This window comes from Lindgomyces ingoldianus, assembly GCF_010093535.1.
Source record: "Lindgomyces ingoldianus strain ATCC 200398 unplaced genomic scaffold BDR25scaffold_7, whole genome shotgun sequence".
NCBI classification, from domain to species: domain Eukaryota; kingdom Fungi; phylum Ascomycota; class Dothideomycetes; order Pleosporales; family Lindgomycetaceae; genus Lindgomyces; species Lindgomyces ingoldianus.
Window position 1 is genome coordinate 431,790 of NW_022985168.1, and position 20,631 is coordinate 452,420.

Below are 20,631 nucleotides of genomic sequence, written 5' to 3' on the forward strand. Positions count from 1 at the left end.
CATCGTGTTTGGACAAGGCTGGGATAAGAGCTTGGTGGTCAGAAAGCTCCACGCAATTGCCCCACGACAATGCATACCTCAGCAGCGACAGCTTGCCCGCCACCGACCAGGCAATCACCACGTCGCTGCTGATCTCGTTTGCTCTTACCCCCCCCTCCGCCCAATTTCCACCTATTCTCCCGAGCCAATATCGTTCCGCTATTCTCCCCACTCCCACCCTTCACCACCCACCCTCAAAATACGTGCTACCATGTCTGGAGAAGCGGATGACAACGTCCTGACGCTACAATCGTTCATCGAAGGGCAGCTGTCCTACGATGACTGCGTGAAGCTGCTGAGAGTATGCGCCCCAGCCCAAACCCTGCTACGCATCGCCGTGCTCACATGCATTGAAGGTTTGCAACAACGACCTACAGCAAGCGCTCAACAAGTTCTATGACCAAGGCCCCAGCGCACTGCAAGAGTCTTTTCAAGTTAGCATATCCGAACCCGTCTTCTACTGTATCCACAGGGCTGATAGTTGGATCTAGGAGGAGAAGGCATGGGATAGCAGCGCCTTCCACGCGGATAGGTACGGCCAAAATGATGGTCCCAACGTCCCAAGTAAGCGCTCTTCCATTCTGTCTGTCTTCCAGAGGATGGCTTTGAAAGCACTGAAATGCCTGATGGGCGGCTAACTTTTTCCTCTCCACAGCCTTCAACATTGACTATGCTCGGGGTATTGACAACTACCCTCACAGTGGAGCTCCGAGCCGACCGCCTTCACGAACGAGCCATCGATCCGGAGCCTCTGGCGCTCATGCCGGCGATGTCCCAGTTCAAAGTCAGTGCTACAGCTTGCTCTTTTGGGGGCTTCTGGTGGTGAGAGTAGACAAGACTGACTGCGAGTCTAGGCGTCGAGACCGGCCCACAGGAGTCAGGTGTGATAGGTGATTCAGGAGCCCACTTTGGCCCTGCAAACAGACCATCCTACGATGACAGCCAGTGGGCTTTGGTTCCTCTTACAACGAGTGCTGAGTTTGTTCCAGATGCAGTTCCGAGCCAGCGCAAACGCGAAGAGGACGGCCCAGTTATCCTCAAACCCATACCCAGCGGAGACTATCTTCCCGCATTGATAACAATTCTTCATTCGATCCCTCTATTTCGGAACGCCCTGCTTGCACCTGCCGTCTTTCTGAAGGACTATACCATTGAGGGAGAATGGTGGAAAGGCGATACACCAGAACCGGCGCGCACCGTCGAATACGGCTCAGGAGACGATTCAGCGTCTGAATTGGATATGCTTCATGAGGTACAACGTCTGATGGCTTTCCTGGACTCTTCAGACCGGGCCTATGGAAGCGTTGGTCGTTTACAGCAGCTCGACGCATTCAAGAGAGCCAAGGAATCCACCGACCAGTCCGGCGAACCCGAAGCTCTTGCATTTCTGATGGCATGGGGCAATGCATATCAGGGACACACACCGCATGCGGCCTTGAACTCGGTCCTCCGGAACGTCTTCAAAGCAGAGGGCCAGAACCAAGAGTCATGGATGCTTGATGCTACCGTAATACACCACGATCCCACCACGGAACTAACTCTGTACGACGTACTTGATCAGACTCTCTTCGTCACGTCTTCTGGAAACGCTCATATCGTTGACATCAGTAATGTCCTCGTTTTGCGACTCACGGCTTCCAACACGAACTCAGCTGGCCTCAACTGCAAATTCCCCGCGACGTTCTATGCAGACAGGTATCTCGAAAAGAACCGGGCACAAATTGACGCTATGTTTGGGGAAATGAAGCAATATGAAGACAAGATTGCGGAAATGGATGAGAAGGCGTCAAGACTCAAGTACCAACAGGACAAGACAACAGGCAAGCCAGTCGATGCTTTGAAGCTTCTCAAAACAAGCATCATCGCATTCGAGCCAAAGGAGGACGATTCCGCCTTTGAGAACACTAAGAACAAAACAATACTGTCCCAATTGCAATCCATTTATGAGAGCGTGGAGCGCAAGATCAATGGTAAGCAATTTGTCGCTCAACTATGATCATGGCTTTCTGACCCCTTAAAGCACTAGAAGAAGAAAAGAAGAAAGTTCGGGAAACTCTGGATAGAATCTCGAGCCGGTTCAAAGGTCCCATGGACAATGGTACCGAATCCGCAATGGTTGCTACCGAGCCCAGCTCTACAATAAATGGATTTTCTTCACACGCGCTCACCTCCCCCTTTAAGCTCTACGGTGTCTCAACCCGCCCAGGCGTCTACTACCTCCTTCACCCCGACATCAAATCCGACATCCCCGACGCCAAACAATGGTGGCGCATCGAATACTCCACCGCAACATCTGAAGCATATGTCCTCCGTGAGCGCCTCACACTTGCCAACGTCCTCGAAAAAGCCAGCTCAGAGCATTCCTCGGCTCTCCTGGTCTACGCAAACGAAGAAGCGACCCGCGTCAAACCCGCCGATGTCCCAGAACAACTGCAGAAATTCGTGAAGCAGGACAACCTCAACTTCTTGGAAGAGCTCACAGATGACCTCGAAGGCAAATCTGGCGTCCAACAGATTGGTGATTGGGATAAGAATCTGTCGACGTATGCAGATGATGGATTTGCGCACTATGGCGGAACCTCCAATATGTCGGCTTTTGGGAATCAATTTGAAAGTATAAATACCGCACAATTCCATTCTCAGAACCAGGAGAGTGGCAGGAAGGACGGTGGGGACGAGGAAATGAGTTCGACTACGCTAACGCCGAATACCGAGGTTGGAGATGACGGCGCGGGAGAGGAAATGCGGGAGGTCAATGGTGGGATGGGGGCGTGGGTTGGGAATTATAGCAATGCGAGTTCAGAGACTGTGGGCAGGGATACTATGGACGTCCCGGTTTCCCAGCAGCCGCAGACAGTTCATATGCGGGATGTGGAGATGGGGAATGTAAGATCCAGTCAGATGATGGATGTGGATTTGAGAGGTCCAGATGATAGGGAATCTAGTGTTAGGCATATTGAGGTCTTGGAGGAAAGGAAGGGTGGCTAGACCTGCGGCTTCCTTCTCCAAGTGGTGGATGGATGAGTGGGCCTATGCTGTGAGCCAGGCTTGCGAAGGAAAGGGGTTTCGTGTGCATATTCACATCAGTTGGGTTTCAGGGTCTGGGACGGGGTGCATGCATGGTTATCTAGACCACAGCTAGGGCTAAGGCTCAAGCTGCGACTGGGTGTGCATATTCGGCCGACCGCGTTTCTTTCATCATGAGAATCGAGTTGGTGGGCATTGTTGCGGCCTCGTGAGTGTAGACTCATTGGGGCACCAATGAAAGGCGTGTATTGCGTACCAATTGTCCTGTTGTGAGAAAAAAGGGGTGGTGTAGTTCGTTTGCTTCAAAAGTAATGGGGTAGGACTAATTTGCTTGCAACTCGCAATTATAGCTCTTGGTTTGCAGACATGCGAAGCTTCTAAAGGTCCACAAGGTATAGCTCGCACAGCGTTGAGAGCAACCAGAACAGCCGAACAAACTTTGAGGAAAGCGACGGGTAGTACGCGTCTTTTATTGCTCGGGGGTTCTAGGAGATGGGGATATCTATCGCTTCTCAGGTGCTATAGAGTGGTTTGTTGGGGGGGATGTGGAGGATGGGTTGAGGTGGGGTAAGGTATCGGTCATGATTCATTTTGTGAGGCATCTAAAGAAAGTTGGGTGCAAAAAGGGGGCATCTTTTACCTACCCAGGTATTGAGCTTTGGTGTTGGAGAGCCTTAGATTGTGGTGGAGATTTGCTATAGAAGATATCACACTAAGACTAGAATAGATGTTTGGAATGTGGATGTGGGTGGATACTGAGACGAGAGGCGAGGAGTTCGAGATGGGGGAGTGAACTCTTGTAAAGGTGGGCGGTTTAGTGGAAGATAGGATTGGAGGGGCGGTAGTTTGTAGATATGGAGATGTCATAGTGCTGTGTGGTGTATGGCTTAGTTGAATAAGAGGGTGAAGACCCCTGTGGCTAGTGAAATCTAACGTGCTGTATACTCGAGAGGAGCACCTCTAGGAGGAACACTGTGATAGCCAACATAAAGCATGCGGGCCAGGAAAGTGATTCTAGGGCCATTAGTTGGTCTTCATGAGGGATTGACTGGAGAGGATTCGACGACGAATTTGGAGTGCCCCGCAAAATATTCTAATTTTAGGTCAATACATATCCCACGCTAACCATGGCTTGAATTGAAGTTAATAGCAAGACCTAGGGTAGCCTGTCTCCGGCAAGGAGGTTCCAAGTTGCTTTTGTACACGCAAACACGTGATAGCAATCCAAAACCCCACATCCTTGGCATGCTGTGCAACGCTCAGACAAAGAATCGGAGGCTTGCTGAACGTTCCTTGGCTGCAGCGACCGGAAGTCCGCATATCTCGGGTGTTCTTTGACCGGGCTAGGCAGTCCTCAAAAGGGCGGCACACTGCCCTCCAGCCCAGTTGATGGGTTCAATTTGAGGAAGAAATATTCATTCTCAACACTATCGGTACTCGGGTGAACAATGAGAGTAAGCCGACAGGCAGCAATTCGTATTCTTCGCACCTTTCCGAAGCGACGATGAAGGTTTGTGGTTTGTTCGGACCAAACGGTTCGCCCTTAAGTCCTGATTACAAAACTACTCAAGCTAGCGCACAGTGGTCCAAGCTCTCGCAGCTCGGGCCGCTCCAAAAGTCGTTGATAGCCTTCCGCCGTCACCGCCCGATGCTCAACTTCGCCACTACACTTCTGCCTTAACTCTGCTCATACACAGCAGGAAGGCACATTCATCCGTCTCAAGATCGATGCGCGAACTGCAATTCCCGCTGCAGCCCCCCTCGCCCTTCATCCACGGCTACCTTGAAGCCTCGGACCACCACCAACAGCCACTATGCGGGAACGCTGAGGGATGGGGCCCCTTGAGCCCTATCCGCTACGACTTCACGCCCTGTTTCCTCGATGTCTGGATAGCCGTGGTGGCCGTAGGGGGTATCCTGGGGGGTGCCGGGGCCGCTTGGTATCTTCTCAAAGAATGCACGCCGCAACCGGTCAAGAAAAACTGGCATTTCTATGCTAAGCTGGTATGTAATCGACCTGGTTCTCCTATGTTGAGCGTGGAGTGGACATAATTCTGATGTGGTGTTTCTCCACAGATTACCATCGGAGCTCTCATCGCCACCACCGCTGTACAGGCAACCCTCCAGATCGAATACTTCCAAGGCATATGGGCGGGAGATTTCCGGTTCTGGACCACTATCTTCACAATAGTGTCCCTATGCGTCATATGCTTCATCCAGTACACCGAGCATTGGAGATCCCGGAATGCGAACGGTGTGGTGCTGTTCTACTGGCTCCTTCTCCTGATTGCTTACGCTGTTAAACTACGCTCTCTGATTGCGCAGAAAATATATCACACCCATGTGGCATATTTTACTACTTTCTGTATCAACGTTGGATTGGCGGCAATTGAACTTGGCTTGGAGTGGCTCGTACCTAAACGATTAAGCGACTACGACGCGCTAGGAGACGACGACGAGTGTCCCTACGAATATGCCAATGTATTCTCCATCTTGACATTCAGCTGGATGACACCGATGATGAAGCATGGGTACAAGACCTTTTTGACCCAGGACGATCTCTGGAATCTCCGCAAACGGGACTCGACTAAAGCCACGGCTAGCGCGTTCGAGCAGTCGTGGGGGTACGAGTTGGAGAAGAAGCACCCTTCTCTATGGATGACTATGTTTCGAGCATTTGGATCACCTTATTTCCGGGGTGCTTTGATCAAGACTGTGAGCGACATCCTCAACTTTGTACAGCCCCAATTACTCAGGCTTCTGATTACCTGGGTCGACTCTTACCGCGGGGACAGCCCACAACCCGTCATGCGAGGGGCGGCCATTGCTCTCTCCATGTTTGCGGTCTCTGTGACGCAGACGGCTTGTCTCCACCAATACTTCCAACGGGCTTTCGAGACCGGAATGCGCATCAAATCCTCTCTCACGGCGGCTATCTACTCAAAAGCCACGCGATTATCGAACGAGGGAAGAGCTTCGAAGTCCACTGGTGATATTGTCAACTACATGGCCGTGGACACGCAGCGTCTCCAGGATCTAGCGCAATACGGCCAACAACTCTGGTCCGCCCCGTTTCAAATCGTTCTGTGCATGCTTTCGCTGTATCAGTTGCTTGGCTTCAGCATGTTCGCTGGCGTGGCAGCTATGATCATTATGATTCCGGTAAACGGCTGGATTGCCCGCGTTATGAAAAAACTGCAGAAGCAGCAGATGAAGAACAAGGATGCGCGAACACGGCTCATGACGGAGATTCTGAACAACATGAAATCTATTAAGCTATATGCGTGGACAACTGCCTTCATTAATCGCCTGAACTACATTCGAAACGATCAAGAGCTTAAGACATTACGCAAGATCGGTGCTACCCAAGCCTTCTCCACCTTTACTTGGTCGACAACGCCATTCCTCGTTTCATGCTCAACCTTTGGTGTTTTCGTCCTGACTCAGAACAAGCCATTGACGACGGACATCGTCTTCCCTGCGCTTACACTTTTCAATCTCCTCACGTTCCCTCTGGCGATTCTACCCATGGTTATCACCGCGATTGTGGAAGCAAGTGTCGCAGTTGGCCGCATTACTAGCTATCTCGTGGCCGAAGAACTCCAAGCAGACGCGGTGCTACGGGAAGACTCGGTGGATGAGATGGGCGAGGAGTCCGTGCGCATTCGAGACGCCACCTTTACATGGAACAAGCACGAAGAGCGACGTGCTCTTCACGACATCAACTTCTCTGCACACAAGGGCGAGTTGTCATGTATCGTTGGCCGCGTTGGCGCTGGCAAATCGTCCCTCCTTCAGGCGGTACTAGGAGACCTGTGGAAAATAAAGGGCGAGGTCGTTCTGCGAGGTGCCGTTGCCTATGTTCCCCAGTCAGCTTGGATTATGAATGCTTCTGTGAGGGAAAATATCGTTTTCGGACACCGTTGGGATCCACAATTTTACGACCGGACTGTGAAGGCCTGTGCGCTTCGAGATGACTTCGCATCCCTCCCAGATGGAGATCAGACTGAAGTTGGCGAACGCGGCATATCGCTTTCAGGTGGCCAAAAGGCCCGCCTCACTCTCGCACGCGCTGTCTACGCTCGGGCGGACGTGTATCTTCTTGATGACTGCCTGTCGGCTGTCGACCAGCATGTTGGACGGCATTTAATTGACAATGTCCTTGGTTCGAAGGGTTTGTTGGCCGGGAAGACAAGAATACTAGCCACCAATTCCATCCCGGTTCTCATGGAAGCCGACATGATCGCGCTCCTGCGTGATGGCAGAATCCTTGAGAGGGGCACGTATGGTCAGCTCATGGCCATGAAGGGCGAAATTGCAAATTTGATCAAGACGTCCCAAAACGAAGACCAGAGTGAAGACGACAGCAGAGCTTCAGAAAGCGTAGTGAGCGATGAAGACACGACTATTTACGGTACGAGTCCGAACTCAGATGATGATCGTGAACAAGGAGAAGCCGAGGCCGCACAAGAAAATGTACCTCAATTAGCACCATTACGAGCTGGAAACGGGACGGCTCGCAAAAATAGCATGAACACGCTACGCCGCGCCAGCACAGCGAGTTTCAAAGGTCCTCGAGGGAAAGTGCTTGATGAGGAGGGTGCCGGGCTGAAGAGCAAGCAAACAAAAGAATTTTCTGAACAAGGTAAAGTTAAATGGGCGGTGTACGGCGAGTATGCCAAAACGAGCAATCTTGCTGCGGTCGCCATTTATCTCATCCTTTTGGTGGGGGCCCAGACCGGACAGATTGGTATGTAAACTCTGTGTGACCTATCACTTTTTAAACGCGGGAGTCTAACGCAACGTAGGTGGGAGCGTGTGGCTCAAGAATTGGTCAGAAGTCAACCAGCGATACGACAGCAATCCAAACGTGGGCAAGTACATTGGTGTCTATTTCGCATTTGGTGTGGGATCTGCTGCTCTTGTCGTTGTACAGACGCTCATTCTCTGGATCTTCTGTTCAATTGAAGTAAGTGCCTAGCTTCCTTGCCCTTCGTGCATGATTGGAGAGCACATTGACCGACTCGCGACGCGCCAGGCTTCTAGGAAGTTACACGAACGAATGGCGTTTGCTATCTTCCGCTCCCCGATGAGTTTTTTCGAGACCACTCCTGCAGGGCGTATTCTGAATCGGTTTTCTAGGTAAGTTTCAATCATGGCGGGCTAGCATGGCAATCTCCCATGCACACTAGCATGCAGATCCCGCTTTCCAGATTCCGGGTTTCTGGATGGGAGAGGCTTGCTTCAAATACTGACGTGTCTTGCAGTGACATCTATCGCGTGGACGAGGTCTTGGCGCGAACTTTCAATATGCTCTTCGTGAATTCTGCCAGAGGTATGCAAATGTATTCTTATTGCAGCCTTGGCGTAGCCGGCTAACGAACCATGCAGCTGCATTCACGCTTGTCGTCATCTCCGCTTCCACCCCAATTTTCATAGCTCTCATCATCCCACTGGGTGCTCTCTACTTGTACATACAGAGATACTATCTCCGTACGTCCCGGGAGCTGAAGCGACTTGACAGCATTAGTAGAAGCCCCATCTATGCCCATTTTCAAGAGTCACTGAGTGGCATGAGCACCATCAGGGCATATAGCCAACAAAAACGATTTGAATTGGAGAACGAATGGCGGGTCGATGCCAATCTAAGAGCCTATTTCCCCTCGATCAATGCGAACAGATGGCTTGCAGTACGGCTAGAATTCATTGGCTCCGTTATCATCTTAGCTTCGGCCGGTTTCGCTATCATTTCTGTTGCTAACCATAGCGGTTTGTCCGCTGGAATGGTTGGTCTGGCTATGTCATATGCGCTTCAAATCACCCAAAGCCTTAACTGGATCGTCCGACAGACCGTGGAGGTAGAGACAAACATTGTGTCGGTGGAGCGTGTGCTGGAATATGCTGCACTGCCGAGCGAGGCGCCAGATATTATATCTAAGAATAGGCCGCCGATCAGCTGGCCTTCACAGGGTGCTGTCTCATTTAACAACTACAGCACCCGGTATCGGCCCGGACTTGATCTGGTACTAAAAAACATCAACCTCAAGATCAAAGCGCATGAGAAGATCGGAGTAGTTGGTCGAACAGGCGCTGGTAAGAGCTCTCTTACTATGGCGCTATTCAGAATTATCGAACCCGCCGATGGCTTTGTGAGTATCGATGACTTGAACACCAGTACCATCGGGCTCCTAGATCTTCGAAGAAGGCTGGCCATCATTCCACAGGATGCAGCGTTGTTTGAGGGTAGTGTGAGAGACAATTTAGATCCAGGACATGTACATGATGATACGGAACTTTGGAGTGTTTTAGGTATGTGAATTAGACGGACACTTGCATGCTTTGACTCAGCTTACCGAATCGCAGAACATGCCCGGTTGAAAGATCACATCGCGAGTATGCCGGGAAAGCTGGAAGCTCAGATCTTTGAGGGGGGCGAGTCTCGCCTTTTTCACTTACTCTTTGGCGATGCTAACGCACCGAGTAGGGTCAAATTTAAGCGCCGGTCAACGCCAGCTAGTGTCTCTAGCGCGCGCTCTTCTAGCCCCAAGCAACATTCTCGTTTTAGACGAAGCGACTGTGAGTCCCCTGACAATTCTTCCTTGATCCCTGACTTATATGCGCTAGGCCGCCGTTGACGTTGAAACGGATGCAATGCTCCAAGCTACGTTGCGGACAAGTATGTTTAGGAATCGAACGATCATTACCATTGCTCACAGGATCAACACAATCCTCGATTCGGACAGGATCGTCGTGCTCGACCGTGGGACAGTGGCCGAGTTCGACACACCTGCTGAGCTGGTTCGCCGCAGGGGTCTGTTCTACGAGCTGGTCAAGGAGGCCAATCTCTTGAATGCCCTTGAAGTTACACAAGCATGATGCATGAGATGGGGGAGTTCGTTTAGCATTATCGTGCACCCGATCGATTCAGTGCAAAACAGCATAACCCTGCCCCCGCCTTTCCATAGCTTCCATGTCAGCCATCTGACTTTCAAAATAGTGCGGATGTGACGTGCCTCCGCGGCTCCGCACCGCTTTCAGGCTACATAAAATTCTTGGATTAGGGCCACGGGTTGCTATGCCCAGTTAAAAGCGCTTCCAAGGTCAAAGCATGTCGTAGAGCAATCTTGTTGACCAAATTAATACCGCTTGTAAATTCTTCGTTGCTCGTGGTGTTCTCGTGTTGTTCTGATCCACGTTCTGATTCGAGAATTATGTTTGCTCATTGCAGCTTCAAGTTGCACAGCAAGGGCCCGAGAGTGGATGCCACCACCTCGTGGGTGGAGGCCGCGAATGTGGTGGCTCGCACTTCGGGACATTCGAAGCGAGAGGCGTCCGACCGATCATCGCGGCTTCAGAAGGAAGCATCCCGAGTCCAACACCAGCAACCGGGAATCCGGTCGAGGAGACACCGTGCGCCGATGCTGAGGACGCAGCCCACGAGCGCAAAATGGCAGTCTGATCTGATCTGTTGACGCGGCTAGCCTTGTAACCGTTTGAGAGGGCATCGCCCCCTCAAGGGGAGATGCTCCTCTAGGTATGACAACACAGATGGGAAGAAAAGAAGGCGACATTTATCGGCTAGAGGCATGCGGGCAGCGACCGCTCTTTAATAGGTGGACAAAGTCTGGCAGTTTTCTTCCCCATGGGCAGAGCTCACGGCCGCGCCCCATTTTTTTTTCTTTTTGCCCACGAGGGTGCTTGTGCTTGACGCTTGTCACAAACTGTCACAAACTGTCAGGACTCGTGGCGGACCAGTAGGGCTGAGGGTAGCTTGCAGGAATATTTAGAACTCAACTGGCCTCAATGTTCCTGAAAGTGTTCATAGCGTCTCTGCAGGATCAAAGGCTACACAACCTCGAGGCAATCTGGACGATAAGTGAGCTGTTTCTTCGATGGATCTTGGGAAGGCCAGGGGTGCAACCCTCGCTGTCCCGCTTCTCACCACTGGGCTCACGACGATCAGTGGCTTGAGATGACTGGAGCTGCCTAGTCGCGGGGAAGCATCTTGCACTTCCGGTGGAGTTGGCGTAACCTCGTCTGGTGTACGAGAAGCCTGGTTTGCCAGAAAGCCATGACCTTTCCCCCTGACCGTTGAAAAACAGTCCTCATCCGCACCGCTGGAAACGGCTGTCGACCATGTGTGTGGCTTCTACTTCCATATCTGATAGGATGTGCACTGTTTGCAGGCTCATCGGAAAGCATGGGCAGTCCAGCTCGACCGCTTCACTGCAGGGCTCTCCCGGGAACTCCCTGCAGCGTTTCTCGAGAATGGAGGTGAAGCCTGGTCTATATGATGAGCTCTTTGAGAAGCACCTGTCTTTCATTAGTTTGGTCCCCTAAATCTTACTCCTCTCACCCTTCCTGGCCTCCTCCCGCAGTCTTGGTCGTGGGCAACCCGTGCGCTTACTCCCGCTTCCGGCTCGACCTTCAATCCCACCACTTTCTGTACGACCGCGGTGTCCGCACGCTCCCCGGCCAATGGCTGCTTGAATACCGAATCTCCCGTCAACAGGGCAAGTTGCCCGTGGCTACTTTTCCAACCCATCTTTTCAGCCGGGTCATTCGATTCTCACACTCTTGCCTCAGGTTGTAGGCGCACTGTCCACATTCTTCTGCAAGAACCGCAAAAGATCCATCTTTATGTGAGCACCACCAGATAACCGCAAGGCGCCACGCAGATCTCTCCGGGTTGCTTGATGTCTGACCGATGTGCGGCAAGTTCGGAGCATGCTTGAGCTCTGAGGCCGATATCCCAAACTCTTCCCTCCATTTACATCGTCAAACGCACGCTGACCAAGGCTTTAGTGAACACCTTCCCTTTCGCCACTCTCCTCCTCTGCACTCTTGCTACGCCGCATGTTTTTCGCAGCAAAGAGAGAACGGAGGACTTCCATTCGTTGATCCTTAACCACAATTCCCTGTGCTCACCGCAGGTCTCATGGCGAAAGGGGCGACCCAAGGGGCGCAAAGCGCTCCTAAAGCAGAACGGTTCAAGACACGATCCTTCAAACGCTTCTCGGAACCTTCGAAACATAGTATTGATGCCAGTGCACTGGCCGCCTGTGACGGGCTCAACTCTTCGGTGGGTGCCAAGGTCACATTTCCATTTTCCATGTCGCCTCCAGTCTGTGCCAGCCCCCCGCCAGGGCGCTTCCCAGCTTGGTCTTGATTAGTGCCCGCTTCTGCCCGCTATGCCGGGGTAGCTAATGCCCGTCATCGTGCCTTTTCAAGCTAACATCCGCGCGCTAACAGGTCGTCTCGCGAGAGGCTGATATTGACCTAAAAGACGAAATTGCTTTGCCAGCACCAATTGCTTATGGCCGATTCTATGGCACATGGGATGATGATCATGGGTGTGTACGCGACCTCGAGCCTATACCTGGTCATGAACACCTCTTCCATTCATCCACTGCGGAAACGCCCAGGCCCGTGTCAGTCGTCGGTATGTATTGACCTTCATTGAACGTTGACTACATCCAATGCCTAACTTAAACGTAGTGCTTTCTCGCGAGGAGTTTGATGCTCTCGAAAACAAGAATAATTCGAGAGACGATGGTACCTCTGTGGACAAGGGAAAGGCTCTAATCACAACAGTTCGGAAAGCAATACGCAAGAAGCCCGTTACAACAAGAGCGAAGATTCTGAAAAGAACACGTTCAGTCGCTCGTCTCGACGTTACGGAACCTAAGCAGACTGTGCCGGCTTCGAAGACGGAATCAACACAATTTTTCATCGGCAACCAGACAGCGTTAGGGGAATTTTACGACTATCATCTGAAGGAGATGGGAATGATGGTCTCTAAGAAGCTGGCGTGGAATTGGATTCAGGTACGGTGGCCTAAGAGGAGCGGCGGCTACCCGTACCTAAAAAAGATTCCAAAAACGGATCCCCCAGAGTACGAAGAACCTCGTGGGTACAATGGGCCAGTTCCTGGTTGGCCTACTGGTATTATCTATACAGAACCCGCACACTTACCCGGGCCTCGTAAGATGTCCCGACACTCACAATCATTATCGTTGCTAATTCATCTACAGAGGTCAGGAAACTCCTTACTTACCTCTTGAGGGCTCATCGAGAATTTAAGGGAACCAAAGACTGGGTTGGGACACTTCAAAAGTGTGCCCAGTCTTACGTGGAAGTGGGATTCAAATTGGGCAAGGACTACTCATCGAGCATAGACCCGACATTTCGAAAGTTAAGAGAGGAGAGAGTTAAGTCCTCTTTGGAGGCTTGTTATGAAATGGCTAAGAAGGAAGAGGATTTCTACGCTGCTTATAACCTGTACTCGGTAGAGGACACTGATCACCCAGAGATGTATGGTTGGGCAAATATTACCTGGACTCGTATGGAGAAGATACCTCGACCTAGGCAACAACCGAAACGGCGTCGCTGCAGCCCAAGCCAGGGACTGGAGGAAGATGCAAGATCAACGGATTCTGAAGATGGCAGCGAAGTAGACGTGGGGCATGTTACTTTAGGGGAACCTTGTAGCAGTGCATCTACCACTACGTTTCAGAGTTCTCTAACGCCTCCGACACCTCCATCGAGTTGCCGAAGATACCCTGGTATGGCTCTGCCGATCAGTAATACTACCGGCTCCATCATACCATCTTCGATGGGCGTGGGAGCTACTACTCCTGCCCCCAATCCACCCACCCTTGATAGACAGTATACTTGGACCTACGCCCCTCAAATAACGATTTCAGCTTCTGCACCATCGCTGGATCAGTCGGCGCATGAACACCGCATGGATCAACTCAAGGATGCAAGAGTAGGATATAGCGTTTCCGCCGATCCTTTCAGCCTGCAGCAATCTCCAAACATGATCCGTTCACAAGATACTTTCAAGCCCCAGTCCGTGGATATTTCTGCGGGTTCTTGGGCGGTCCCTCACCATCACCAAGACATGCCTATATACATGTCAGGCTTTACTTCAGAACAGCTCGGATATCCTGATATGAGGAGCGATCCCACACTGGTATCATATCCGGCTCCGTTGCAACCAAATGATCATCTTTTCGCTCGCTCCTCTCGCATGGCAACAACCGAGCCTCCCGCCGACAGCAGAGCCTGGATTGATATGTGGGCTGATACACAACATTCTGCCGGTCACTTCTCCCCTGATGTCATATACGCAACGAGTCAACTTCCTATCCGATCAAGCTCTCCCACGCTTCCACACCGCCTCCCTTGTTGAAATCGAATGCCTATGAATGAGTACTTGCCATTAACTATTTTCTATTTGCGTTACGAGTCTCATATCCACATTCCTTGCATCCCATCTTCTGTTTCCCTACATAATTTTCACTACATAGCCAACGGTTCTCACGACAACGACGACTCTCTTTATTCTTGTGTATGAATCATGAGCATTGGATACTATCGACATGACTGGGTGGTATTTTCTTTGCATCTCAGCACTGCAGCGTAGGATCTGATGTTCGCATACATCATCTGCTCTGTAGCCTTGCCTCGGCATGATTGCTGAAATGTTTCGTTCTTCGCGTTTTGCTTCTAAACACGACCCTTATACCCCTCTTACATCTTTCATGCTTACCTTTATGGGAATGGCAAATTGGTGGTGATTACGGGAAGGAAGTCTGCCTAGCCGTGAGCGTTGTTGTTTTAGCAGTGGATAATGGCGAATATGGTGGCTCTGTAGGTTGAAATGAGAGAATTTGAGGAGCAAATTTTGGAATGAGAGTTCTGGGGAGATTTTTCGAAGTGGACATCTAGTAAAAGATAGCTTGGGGTGAAAAGGCCATAATCGAAGTTGGCTTGTGAGATAGGGGGGTTTATAAATACGCTGATGGTCCAGCTAGAAATGGCACCATTTGTGCCACAAAAAGATTTCGGTTTTGTATCACATAATCAAATGCTAGAGAATCTTGCGAGGATTCTAGAGTACTTTTATTGTGACGACATCTTCCCTCTTTCATTCTTTGTTGTAATTGTAGTGAGGATTGTAAAGTCATGAAGGTTCGTATCAGTAGGTGTTGGTAAGCGCGCGATATCACATGATAAATGAAATAGGAACCATTCAAACGCCGAGCGCACAGACTGCCAAGCCATGTCGTCTAAGGACTTCGACTTAGAAGCTCTCCAGCTTCCTCCTCCACGCTCACCAACAAAGAAACAGCGTCACGACACCAGGTTGCGCGCAAACTCCGCAGCATTTCATGACGCGGTGAGCAGTTTCGCTAACACATCCTCTTGAAATAGTCCTCGCGGGCGCACTCGGCGTCTCCACACGCATGACCATCCATAACAACCAACTCACCTCCGACCATGTCGTCCCGGCGTGGACCTAGGCATGGAGGAGCACGCGGTCGCGGCAGCAGCACAAATTACGACTCAAGCGACGCGAATGCGAGTTCTAGTGCGAGATATACCATCCGTGGACGCGGCAATGGCGTATACACCCCCCCGAACGCTCGATTCAACAATGACAACGATGGTGGCCGAGGACGAGGTCGTGGTCGGGGGCCCAGTGAGAGCCGAGGACGTGGATCACCCGTAGTAAGAGTCGGCGGTATCTCCAACACCCAAGGCTCAGCGGATGCTACCTTTAGAGACCTATCGGAATCGACACTAATAACCTATGCTCTCCAGCAGGTGACAACAGAAGGCGACGCTCAATCTCGATTTGAAACCGTACGTAATACGTACCTTAGATAATAGCAGCCACGCTAACATGCCGCGCTCCCAGCTCAAGAAACGTCGACCGGAGGAGAAGAGGAAGGCCATCGAACAAGGTCTGATGAATCCCGATCATGCCATCGCTATTCAAGACCGAGTCCCTATCCGAGGGACATGCGAAGACATGTGTCCTGAATATGAGAGGGTCCGGCGTCAGGCCCAAGACGATATGCAACCTCCAGAGTTTGTACGTTACCAGGCGACCCACTACCGCTTTCCGCATTGCTAAAAACGACTAGTTCCCGGAGACCCTTCATGGCCCCCGCCGAGACCGAAAACCAGACGAGGCACGCATGGTGAAGGCGTTTGCACGATCTGCGGCTGGTAACGAGGCTCAGCTCCCGTCGGATATTCGGACGCCACAAGCATGCATGGTACGCGTATCCTACGCATGTTTCGGAGAAGACCCTAACTAAGAGTATCTCGACAGAAAGCACTGGCCTTCATGTTCAAGCGGGTCGATTCAGAGGGAATGCGCTTTATGAACAAGTACATCTGGGACCGCACCAGGGCCATCCGCAACGATCTTTACATGCAGGATGGCATCACCAAACCGCAAGATGTCAAGACCAGGCTAGACTGCTTTGAGCAATGTGCTCGATGGCACATTGTCTCTCTTCATACCATGGCAGCAATGGATGACACCAACTACAGCCACCAACAAGACCTAGAACAGCTTCGAGCGACGCTCGTCACTTTAAAGGAATACTATGGGCAGCACCGCGTCGCTAAAACAGTCTGCGCGAATGAGGCGGAGTTCCGCTCTTATATGCTGATCTCGGGAGCAATGTCCGAAGTCGAGCTTCAGAGTCTCCCATCGCACATCCAAGTGCATCCACGAATCCAAACGGCGCTGAAGATCGGTCGTACCGCAAATGAAGCCCTAGCAGCACGCGGACAGACTTTCGCTGTTGCGCGGAAAAACTGGCAAGCATTTTGGAGCCTTATCAAGTCTTATGCGGTGTCCTATCACCTAGCAGCTGTATCAGAAACCTTCTTCTTGCCAGTTCGAGACATGGTCTTGACGTCGTTATTCAAGGCTTGCCGTAGGGCAGGTGGAACACAATCCGAGGACTGGACAATTCCTCACCTAATCGACATATTAGGATTCGATACCGCGGACGAGGCAATCCAGTTTTGCGAGGCCTATGGATTTTCTTTCGGAACCGACGCAAGCGGCGACCATTTCCTAGATCTTGCGTCTGTCCAAGCCGTGAATGTTTCCTCTTCTATGAAAACCCAGGTCTTTTCGAATAAGTTTGTTGAGTCGAAGCGACATGGGAGGTCATTTAGGGCACTTGTTGAAGGTATGTCCGTGCTTGAGGCTCAGAAATCTGGCATGTTGGTAGTTGCAGAGCTCACTGGCGTTCCACAAGAGGAAGATTCACTTTTCGTGCCCGATTTGTCGGTAACCAGGACCACTACCTCGCCTTTCAACGCTGCGAAGCCAACCGCACCAACGACGGTGGCTAGTAGTACCACCCCTTCGACCCTGAACCCGTTTGCGACCTCTTTCCAGCCTAGGAGCGGTGCTGATCCGCCTCAGCCCGGAACTTTCCATACACTTTCCGGTCCTTCAGGAGGTCTTTTTCACTCCAGTCCTGGTATCCCGGGCCAAACCTCGAGCTTCGGCAAACCCTCGTCCTTTAATCCATTTCCCTCCGCAAACCCAACGCCCACTGCTGCATTATCATCGTCATCACCATCGCCAAATGCAGGTGGTTCCTCCTTGAACGGCGCTGGTACCCAATCTCCTTCACTCCCTAACTCGTTCACAACAAACCCGACAACGGGAGTGGTAGTGCAGCCTGGAATCTTCGATTCCACAAAGAACTCCATAAAGTTCGCTGATCAGCGTCCTGGAGCAATCAATGCCGGCTCAAGTTTTACGAATCCACTCCCGTCGACTGCGAGCACTTCAGGTTCAAGTTTCAGTCCATCATCGTTTGTACCTCCAGCGATCAGTCCCTTCCGCAGAGATGGCGCGTCGCCGACCCCAGTTACGTCAACCCAGAACGGAATGCAACAGCCAGCGACGCTCTCTTCGTGGGGTATGCCATCATCGACCGCAGGATTCCCGAACCATACACAGTCTTCGCCAACTTCCCTATCAACTATTCAAAATGGACAAGGTACTGGCTTCCCACCCTCCTCTACGGCAACCCCGCAATGGCAATTTTCGTCGGCGCCACAAGCCACCAGCCAGCCATCTTTCTCAAACCAGCACCCTCTCCCGACCGGTCTCCCAAATACGGGCCAAATCCTTCCATCACAAATCACAACCTCAACAACAACTCACATTAACATGGGAGAGGAACAACGGCGCCGAGCACAGGAAGAGCAGAAGCGGAAAGCTGAGGAGGAACAGAAGCACAAAGCAGAAGAAGAAGTGAAGCGTAAGGCCCAGGAGGAATTCAAGCGCGTTCAAGAGGAGCGAAGACGTAAAGCCGAAGAAGAACAGCAACGCCAAGCTCGAAAAGAACAGCTGCGCCAAGCGCAAGAGGAGGAGAAGCGTAAAGCTCGAGAGGAGGAGCGGCGTAGGCATCGTATCCAGGAAGAGAAAGATGAGTCTATGAATGCGCTTGCTAGGCAGTTATTTATCGACTCCGAGCCCTCCCTCCTCGAACAATTCATCGAAAACGAAGTCCAGGTGACTTTCTGGAAAGTTACAGACGAGTTGAGGCGAGAGGAGGTGGACCTCAAAGCGGGCTCGTTCCGCAAAGCCAATCTTGCTCGACGTGCGCTGGAGGCTTGGGTAAAGAAAGCTTACAAAATGCGACTAAAGAAGCATGGGCGAAACCGCAGGCAACGACTGAAGGCATTGCAAGCCGAGCAGCTCGCAAAAGAGGACATAGTCTCCGCCAATGTGCAGCCTCCCCACGAGCCCAGTCACGAAACCTATACGAACACCCCAGTCGTTGTGGTGGACTCACTTACGAAAACACGCGCGACAGCTAGCCAGACCGCTGATAAACAAACTCAATCGGCTTTAGTTTCACAGAGGTCGTTCCGAAAACCCGCTACCTCCGCTAGCACTCCACGTCCTCGAGCTCGTACGAAGTGTAAACAGCGATCTGAGTCTCTTTCGCAGAATACCCCGAGCCTCAACAACAGTACCACAAGTTTAAATTCGTCCCAAAGCAGCTTGTCCACTACCCTTAACCCCCTCGATACGTCTGTTGCGTTCGACCAAACGGAGACGGACTGGTTCAGGTTAAGGGCTTTGGGAATTGACCCGAGCAGGGTACGCAAGCGAAGCTTTGATTCAGACGAAGAAGAGGAGAAAAGGAACCCCGATGGCGATCGATTACGTGGGCGAAGCTCAAATACACCTGCTGCTCGAATTGCACTTCCACCTCCGACCACCACTATCGATCCCCTCGCGCGTTGGGAAGCCTACAAGGCGAGGTCTAGAACAGCTGCGTCGAGCCCGATTGAAAAGATCCCTACTCCAGTCGTCCAACATGGATTCAACGAGAGCTTTGCACCAAACCCTAGCCCAGCCCCAGCTTATCGTAATCGTGTCTCGCGATTCGTCCCACGGCATCTCTATGGCAAAGGTCGTGACGCGGTTCGAGAATACCGTGCTAGCATTCGTAACTCCCAAGGTAGTCAGGGCAGCCCATCGCAGACTGGAGCAGGCCTCGGACCACTGGATCTGAGCTCTCCTATTCAAACGCATCAGTCCTATTCCACCAACTATGCAAATTTCAGCGGGAATGATGGTGATCAGGATCCAGAGTACGATGACGAGCAGTACGTCCAAGGAGATGAGGAGTACGAGTATGAAGAAGATGATTATTACGACGAAGATGACGAGGGTGTTGGTACGAATATGGCAGGTGGTACGCAGGATGACGCAATTGAGCTTTCTGATTAGTGGGGTGGAAAAGTCTTTGGTGCTGGCTTTTGTCCGGAAATTTTCCTGCTTCTGGAGGATAAGGCCTTTCCTGGCTTTGACCCACGAGGATGCATAGCGTAGGCGTTTATAGGGCCCATGTATAGGCATGGGATGGCACGGGATATTTACGTCTGGGCTGGAATGTTCTGGACTGCGCTAGAGTGTAATGGATTTTCATGATAATGATACCCCTTTTTTTCCTTTTAGGGAGGGAGAATTAGGGAAGGAAACGGACGTAGAGATTCAGGAGAGAAGAGAGACGTTTAAAAAAAACCCCGTAAAAACAGTTTAAAACTTTGGAGTCCCGAGTGTTTGGGATTGTGATTGTTGCTGAAGTCGAAGATGGCTGCAAATGGGAGGAGCTCTTGCTACCATGGTGTGGATTCTTCACGGCCTGACATCGTCCTATGCATATTTAATAACTCACTACTTGATGGAGCAATTCAGGGAGACGTGCGCGTAGCGAAAACATGCACACGAATTCCACCAGGATTCCACGGAGCGTCCATTCACAAGCCTAGCATCACTAGTCGAACATGCCTATTTTTCGCTGCCAGCTTGTGTTTCCCGCATATCCATATCCACACCATCAGCATCACCATGACGTGCGCGCGGAACTGTAAAACCGAGAACAGTTTAAAACTCGAGACTTGTGGTTTTTAGGAATGTGATCAGGAGTGGAGCAGAAGGCGCAAAGCGTAGCCATATCCCGTCGTTTATGCACGTTTCCATCTTAGATGGGTTGAAGGTACTCTTTCTTATTCTTCTGGTTATCAGGGCCGCGTGGAGAGCTGGTTTGAATGGAAGATGTATTGTGGTGGTTCTGTGGTTATTGGGAAAGATATGGAGAGCCGGCTAGTGGTGTTGAGGTTTGGGTTTGTGTCTACGCCTTGTACCTGTTTGCGACTATGGAACCCGTTGTTGGTGAGGATTTGGATGCTGTTTTTTATGTAAATCGTAAAAGG

The 20,631-nt window shown here is 51.3% G+C and overlaps 6 protein-coding genes across 6 annotated transcripts; 5 read left to right on the forward strand and 1 right to left on the reverse strand.

Moving 5' to 3' along the window:
* Nucleotides 1–64: 64 nt before the first annotated feature.
* BDR25DRAFT_332296 (uncharacterized protein) lies at nucleotides 65–3,251 on the forward strand. The gene is made up of 6 exons (XM_033692737.1): nucleotides 65–340; nucleotides 396–473; nucleotides 531–603; nucleotides 695–823; nucleotides 894–2,009; nucleotides 2,060–3,251. Exons 1-6 carry the CDS (start codon nucleotides 251–253, stop codon nucleotides 3,025–3,027), a joined length of 2,454 nt encoding a protein of 817 aa, XP_033550947.1. The 5' UTR covers nucleotides 65–250; the 3' UTR covers nucleotides 3,028–3,251.
* Nucleotides 3,252–4,722: 1,471 nt separating this feature from the next.
* On the forward strand, nucleotides 4,723–10,212 carry BDR25DRAFT_301591 (multidrug resistance-associated protein 1). The gene is made up of 9 exons (XM_033689615.1): nucleotides 4,723–5,070; nucleotides 5,143–7,816; nucleotides 7,875–8,035; nucleotides 8,105–8,208; nucleotides 8,334–8,401; nucleotides 8,458–9,375; nucleotides 9,430–9,498; nucleotides 9,551–9,642; nucleotides 9,691–10,212. The coding sequence occupies exons 1-9, from the start codon at nucleotides 4,795–4,797 to the stop codon at nucleotides 9,940–9,942; spliced, it is 4,614 nt and encodes a 1,537-aa protein (XP_033550948.1). The 5' UTR covers nucleotides 4,723–4,794; the 3' UTR covers nucleotides 9,943–10,212.
* A 1,620-nt stretch (nucleotides 10,213–11,832) lies between these two features.
* BDR25DRAFT_119115 (uncharacterized protein) lies at nucleotides 11,833–14,311 on the forward strand. The gene is made up of 4 exons (XM_033683675.1): nucleotides 11,833–12,148; nucleotides 12,319–12,508; nucleotides 12,565–13,050; nucleotides 13,101–14,311. The coding sequence occupies exons 1-4, from the start codon at nucleotides 12,005–12,007 to the stop codon at nucleotides 14,261–14,263; spliced, it is 1,983 nt and encodes a 660-aa protein (XP_033550949.1). The 5' UTR covers nucleotides 11,833–12,004; the 3' UTR covers nucleotides 14,264–14,311.
* A 48-nt stretch (nucleotides 14,312–14,359) lies between these two features.
* Nucleotides 14,360–15,005, reverse strand: BDR25DRAFT_351653 (uncharacterized protein; the record flags this gene model as incomplete). The annotated part of the gene is made up of 5 exons (XM_033694888.1): nucleotides 14,360–14,486; nucleotides 14,516–14,580; nucleotides 14,624–14,843; nucleotides 14,872–14,944; nucleotides 14,987–15,005. The coding sequence occupies 5 exons, from the start codon at nucleotides 15,003–15,005 to the stop codon at nucleotides 14,360–14,362; spliced, it is 504 nt and encodes a 167-aa protein (XP_033550950.1).
* Nucleotides 15,006–15,602: 597 nt separating this feature from the next.
* On the forward strand, nucleotides 15,603–16,969 carry BDR25DRAFT_280846 (uncharacterized protein; the record flags this gene model as incomplete). The annotated part of the gene is made up of 4 exons (XM_033687846.1): nucleotides 15,603–15,720; nucleotides 15,776–15,952; nucleotides 16,014–16,139; nucleotides 16,196–16,969. Coding segments are annotated over exons 2-4 (1,026 nt in total), but the record flags the coding sequence as incomplete, so codon positions are not given.
* Nucleotides 16,970–18,493: 1,524 nt separating this feature from the next.
* BDR25DRAFT_301594 (uncharacterized protein) lies at nucleotides 18,494–19,893 on the forward strand. The gene has a single exon (XM_033689616.1). The coding sequence runs from the start codon at nucleotides 18,539–18,541 to the stop codon at nucleotides 19,643–19,645; it is 1,107 nt and encodes a 368-aa protein (XP_033550952.1). The 5' UTR covers nucleotides 18,494–18,538; the 3' UTR covers nucleotides 19,646–19,893.
* The last annotated feature ends 738 nt before the right edge of the window (nucleotides 19,894–20,631 follow it).

What these genes read in the sequence shown, in the direction of transcription:
- BDR25DRAFT_332296 (XM_033692737.1), top strand. Translation starts at nt 251, where the DNA reads ATGTCTGGAGAAGCGGATGACAACGTCCTGACGCTACAATCGTTCATC. An exon ending in CACTGCAAGAGTCTTTTCAA is followed by an intron (nt 474 to 530) that starts GTTAGCATATCC and finishes AGTTGGATCTAG; the next exon opens with GAGGAGAAGGCATGGGATAG. An exon ending in TGATGGTCCCAACGTCCCAA is followed by an intron (nt 604 to 694) that starts GTAAGCGCTCTT and finishes TCCTCTCCACAG; the next exon opens with CCTTCAACATTGACTATGCT.
- BDR25DRAFT_301591 (XM_033689615.1), top strand. Translation starts at nt 4,795, where the DNA reads ATGCGCGAACTGCAATTCCCGCTGCAGCCCCCCTCGCCCTTCATCCAC. An exon ending in ATTCTGAATCGGTTTTCTAG is followed by an intron (nt 8,209 to 8,333) that starts GTAAGTTTCAAT and finishes CGTGTCTTGCAG; the next exon opens with TGACATCTATCGCGTGGACG. An exon ending in CTTCGTGAATTCTGCCAGAG is followed by an intron (nt 8,402 to 8,457) that starts GTATGCAAATGT and finishes CGAACCATGCAG; the next exon opens with CTGCATTCACGCTTGTCGTC.
- BDR25DRAFT_119115 (XM_033683675.1), top strand. Translation starts at nt 12,005, where the DNA reads ATGGCGAAAGGGGCGACCCAAGGGGCGCAAAGCGCTCCTAAAGCAGAA. An exon ending in GTGACGGGCTCAACTCTTCG is followed by an intron (nt 12,149 to 12,318) that starts GTGGGTGCCAAG and finishes GCGCGCTAACAG; the next exon opens with GTCGTCTCGCGAGAGGCTGA. An exon ending in CGCACACTTACCCGGGCCTC is followed by an intron (nt 13,051 to 13,100) that starts GTAAGATGTCCC and finishes ATTCATCTACAG; the next exon opens with AGGTCAGGAAACTCCTTACT.
- BDR25DRAFT_301594 (XM_033689616.1), top strand. Translation starts at nt 18,539, where the DNA reads ATGCGACTAAAGAAGCATGGGCGAAACCGCAGGCAACGACTGAAGGCA.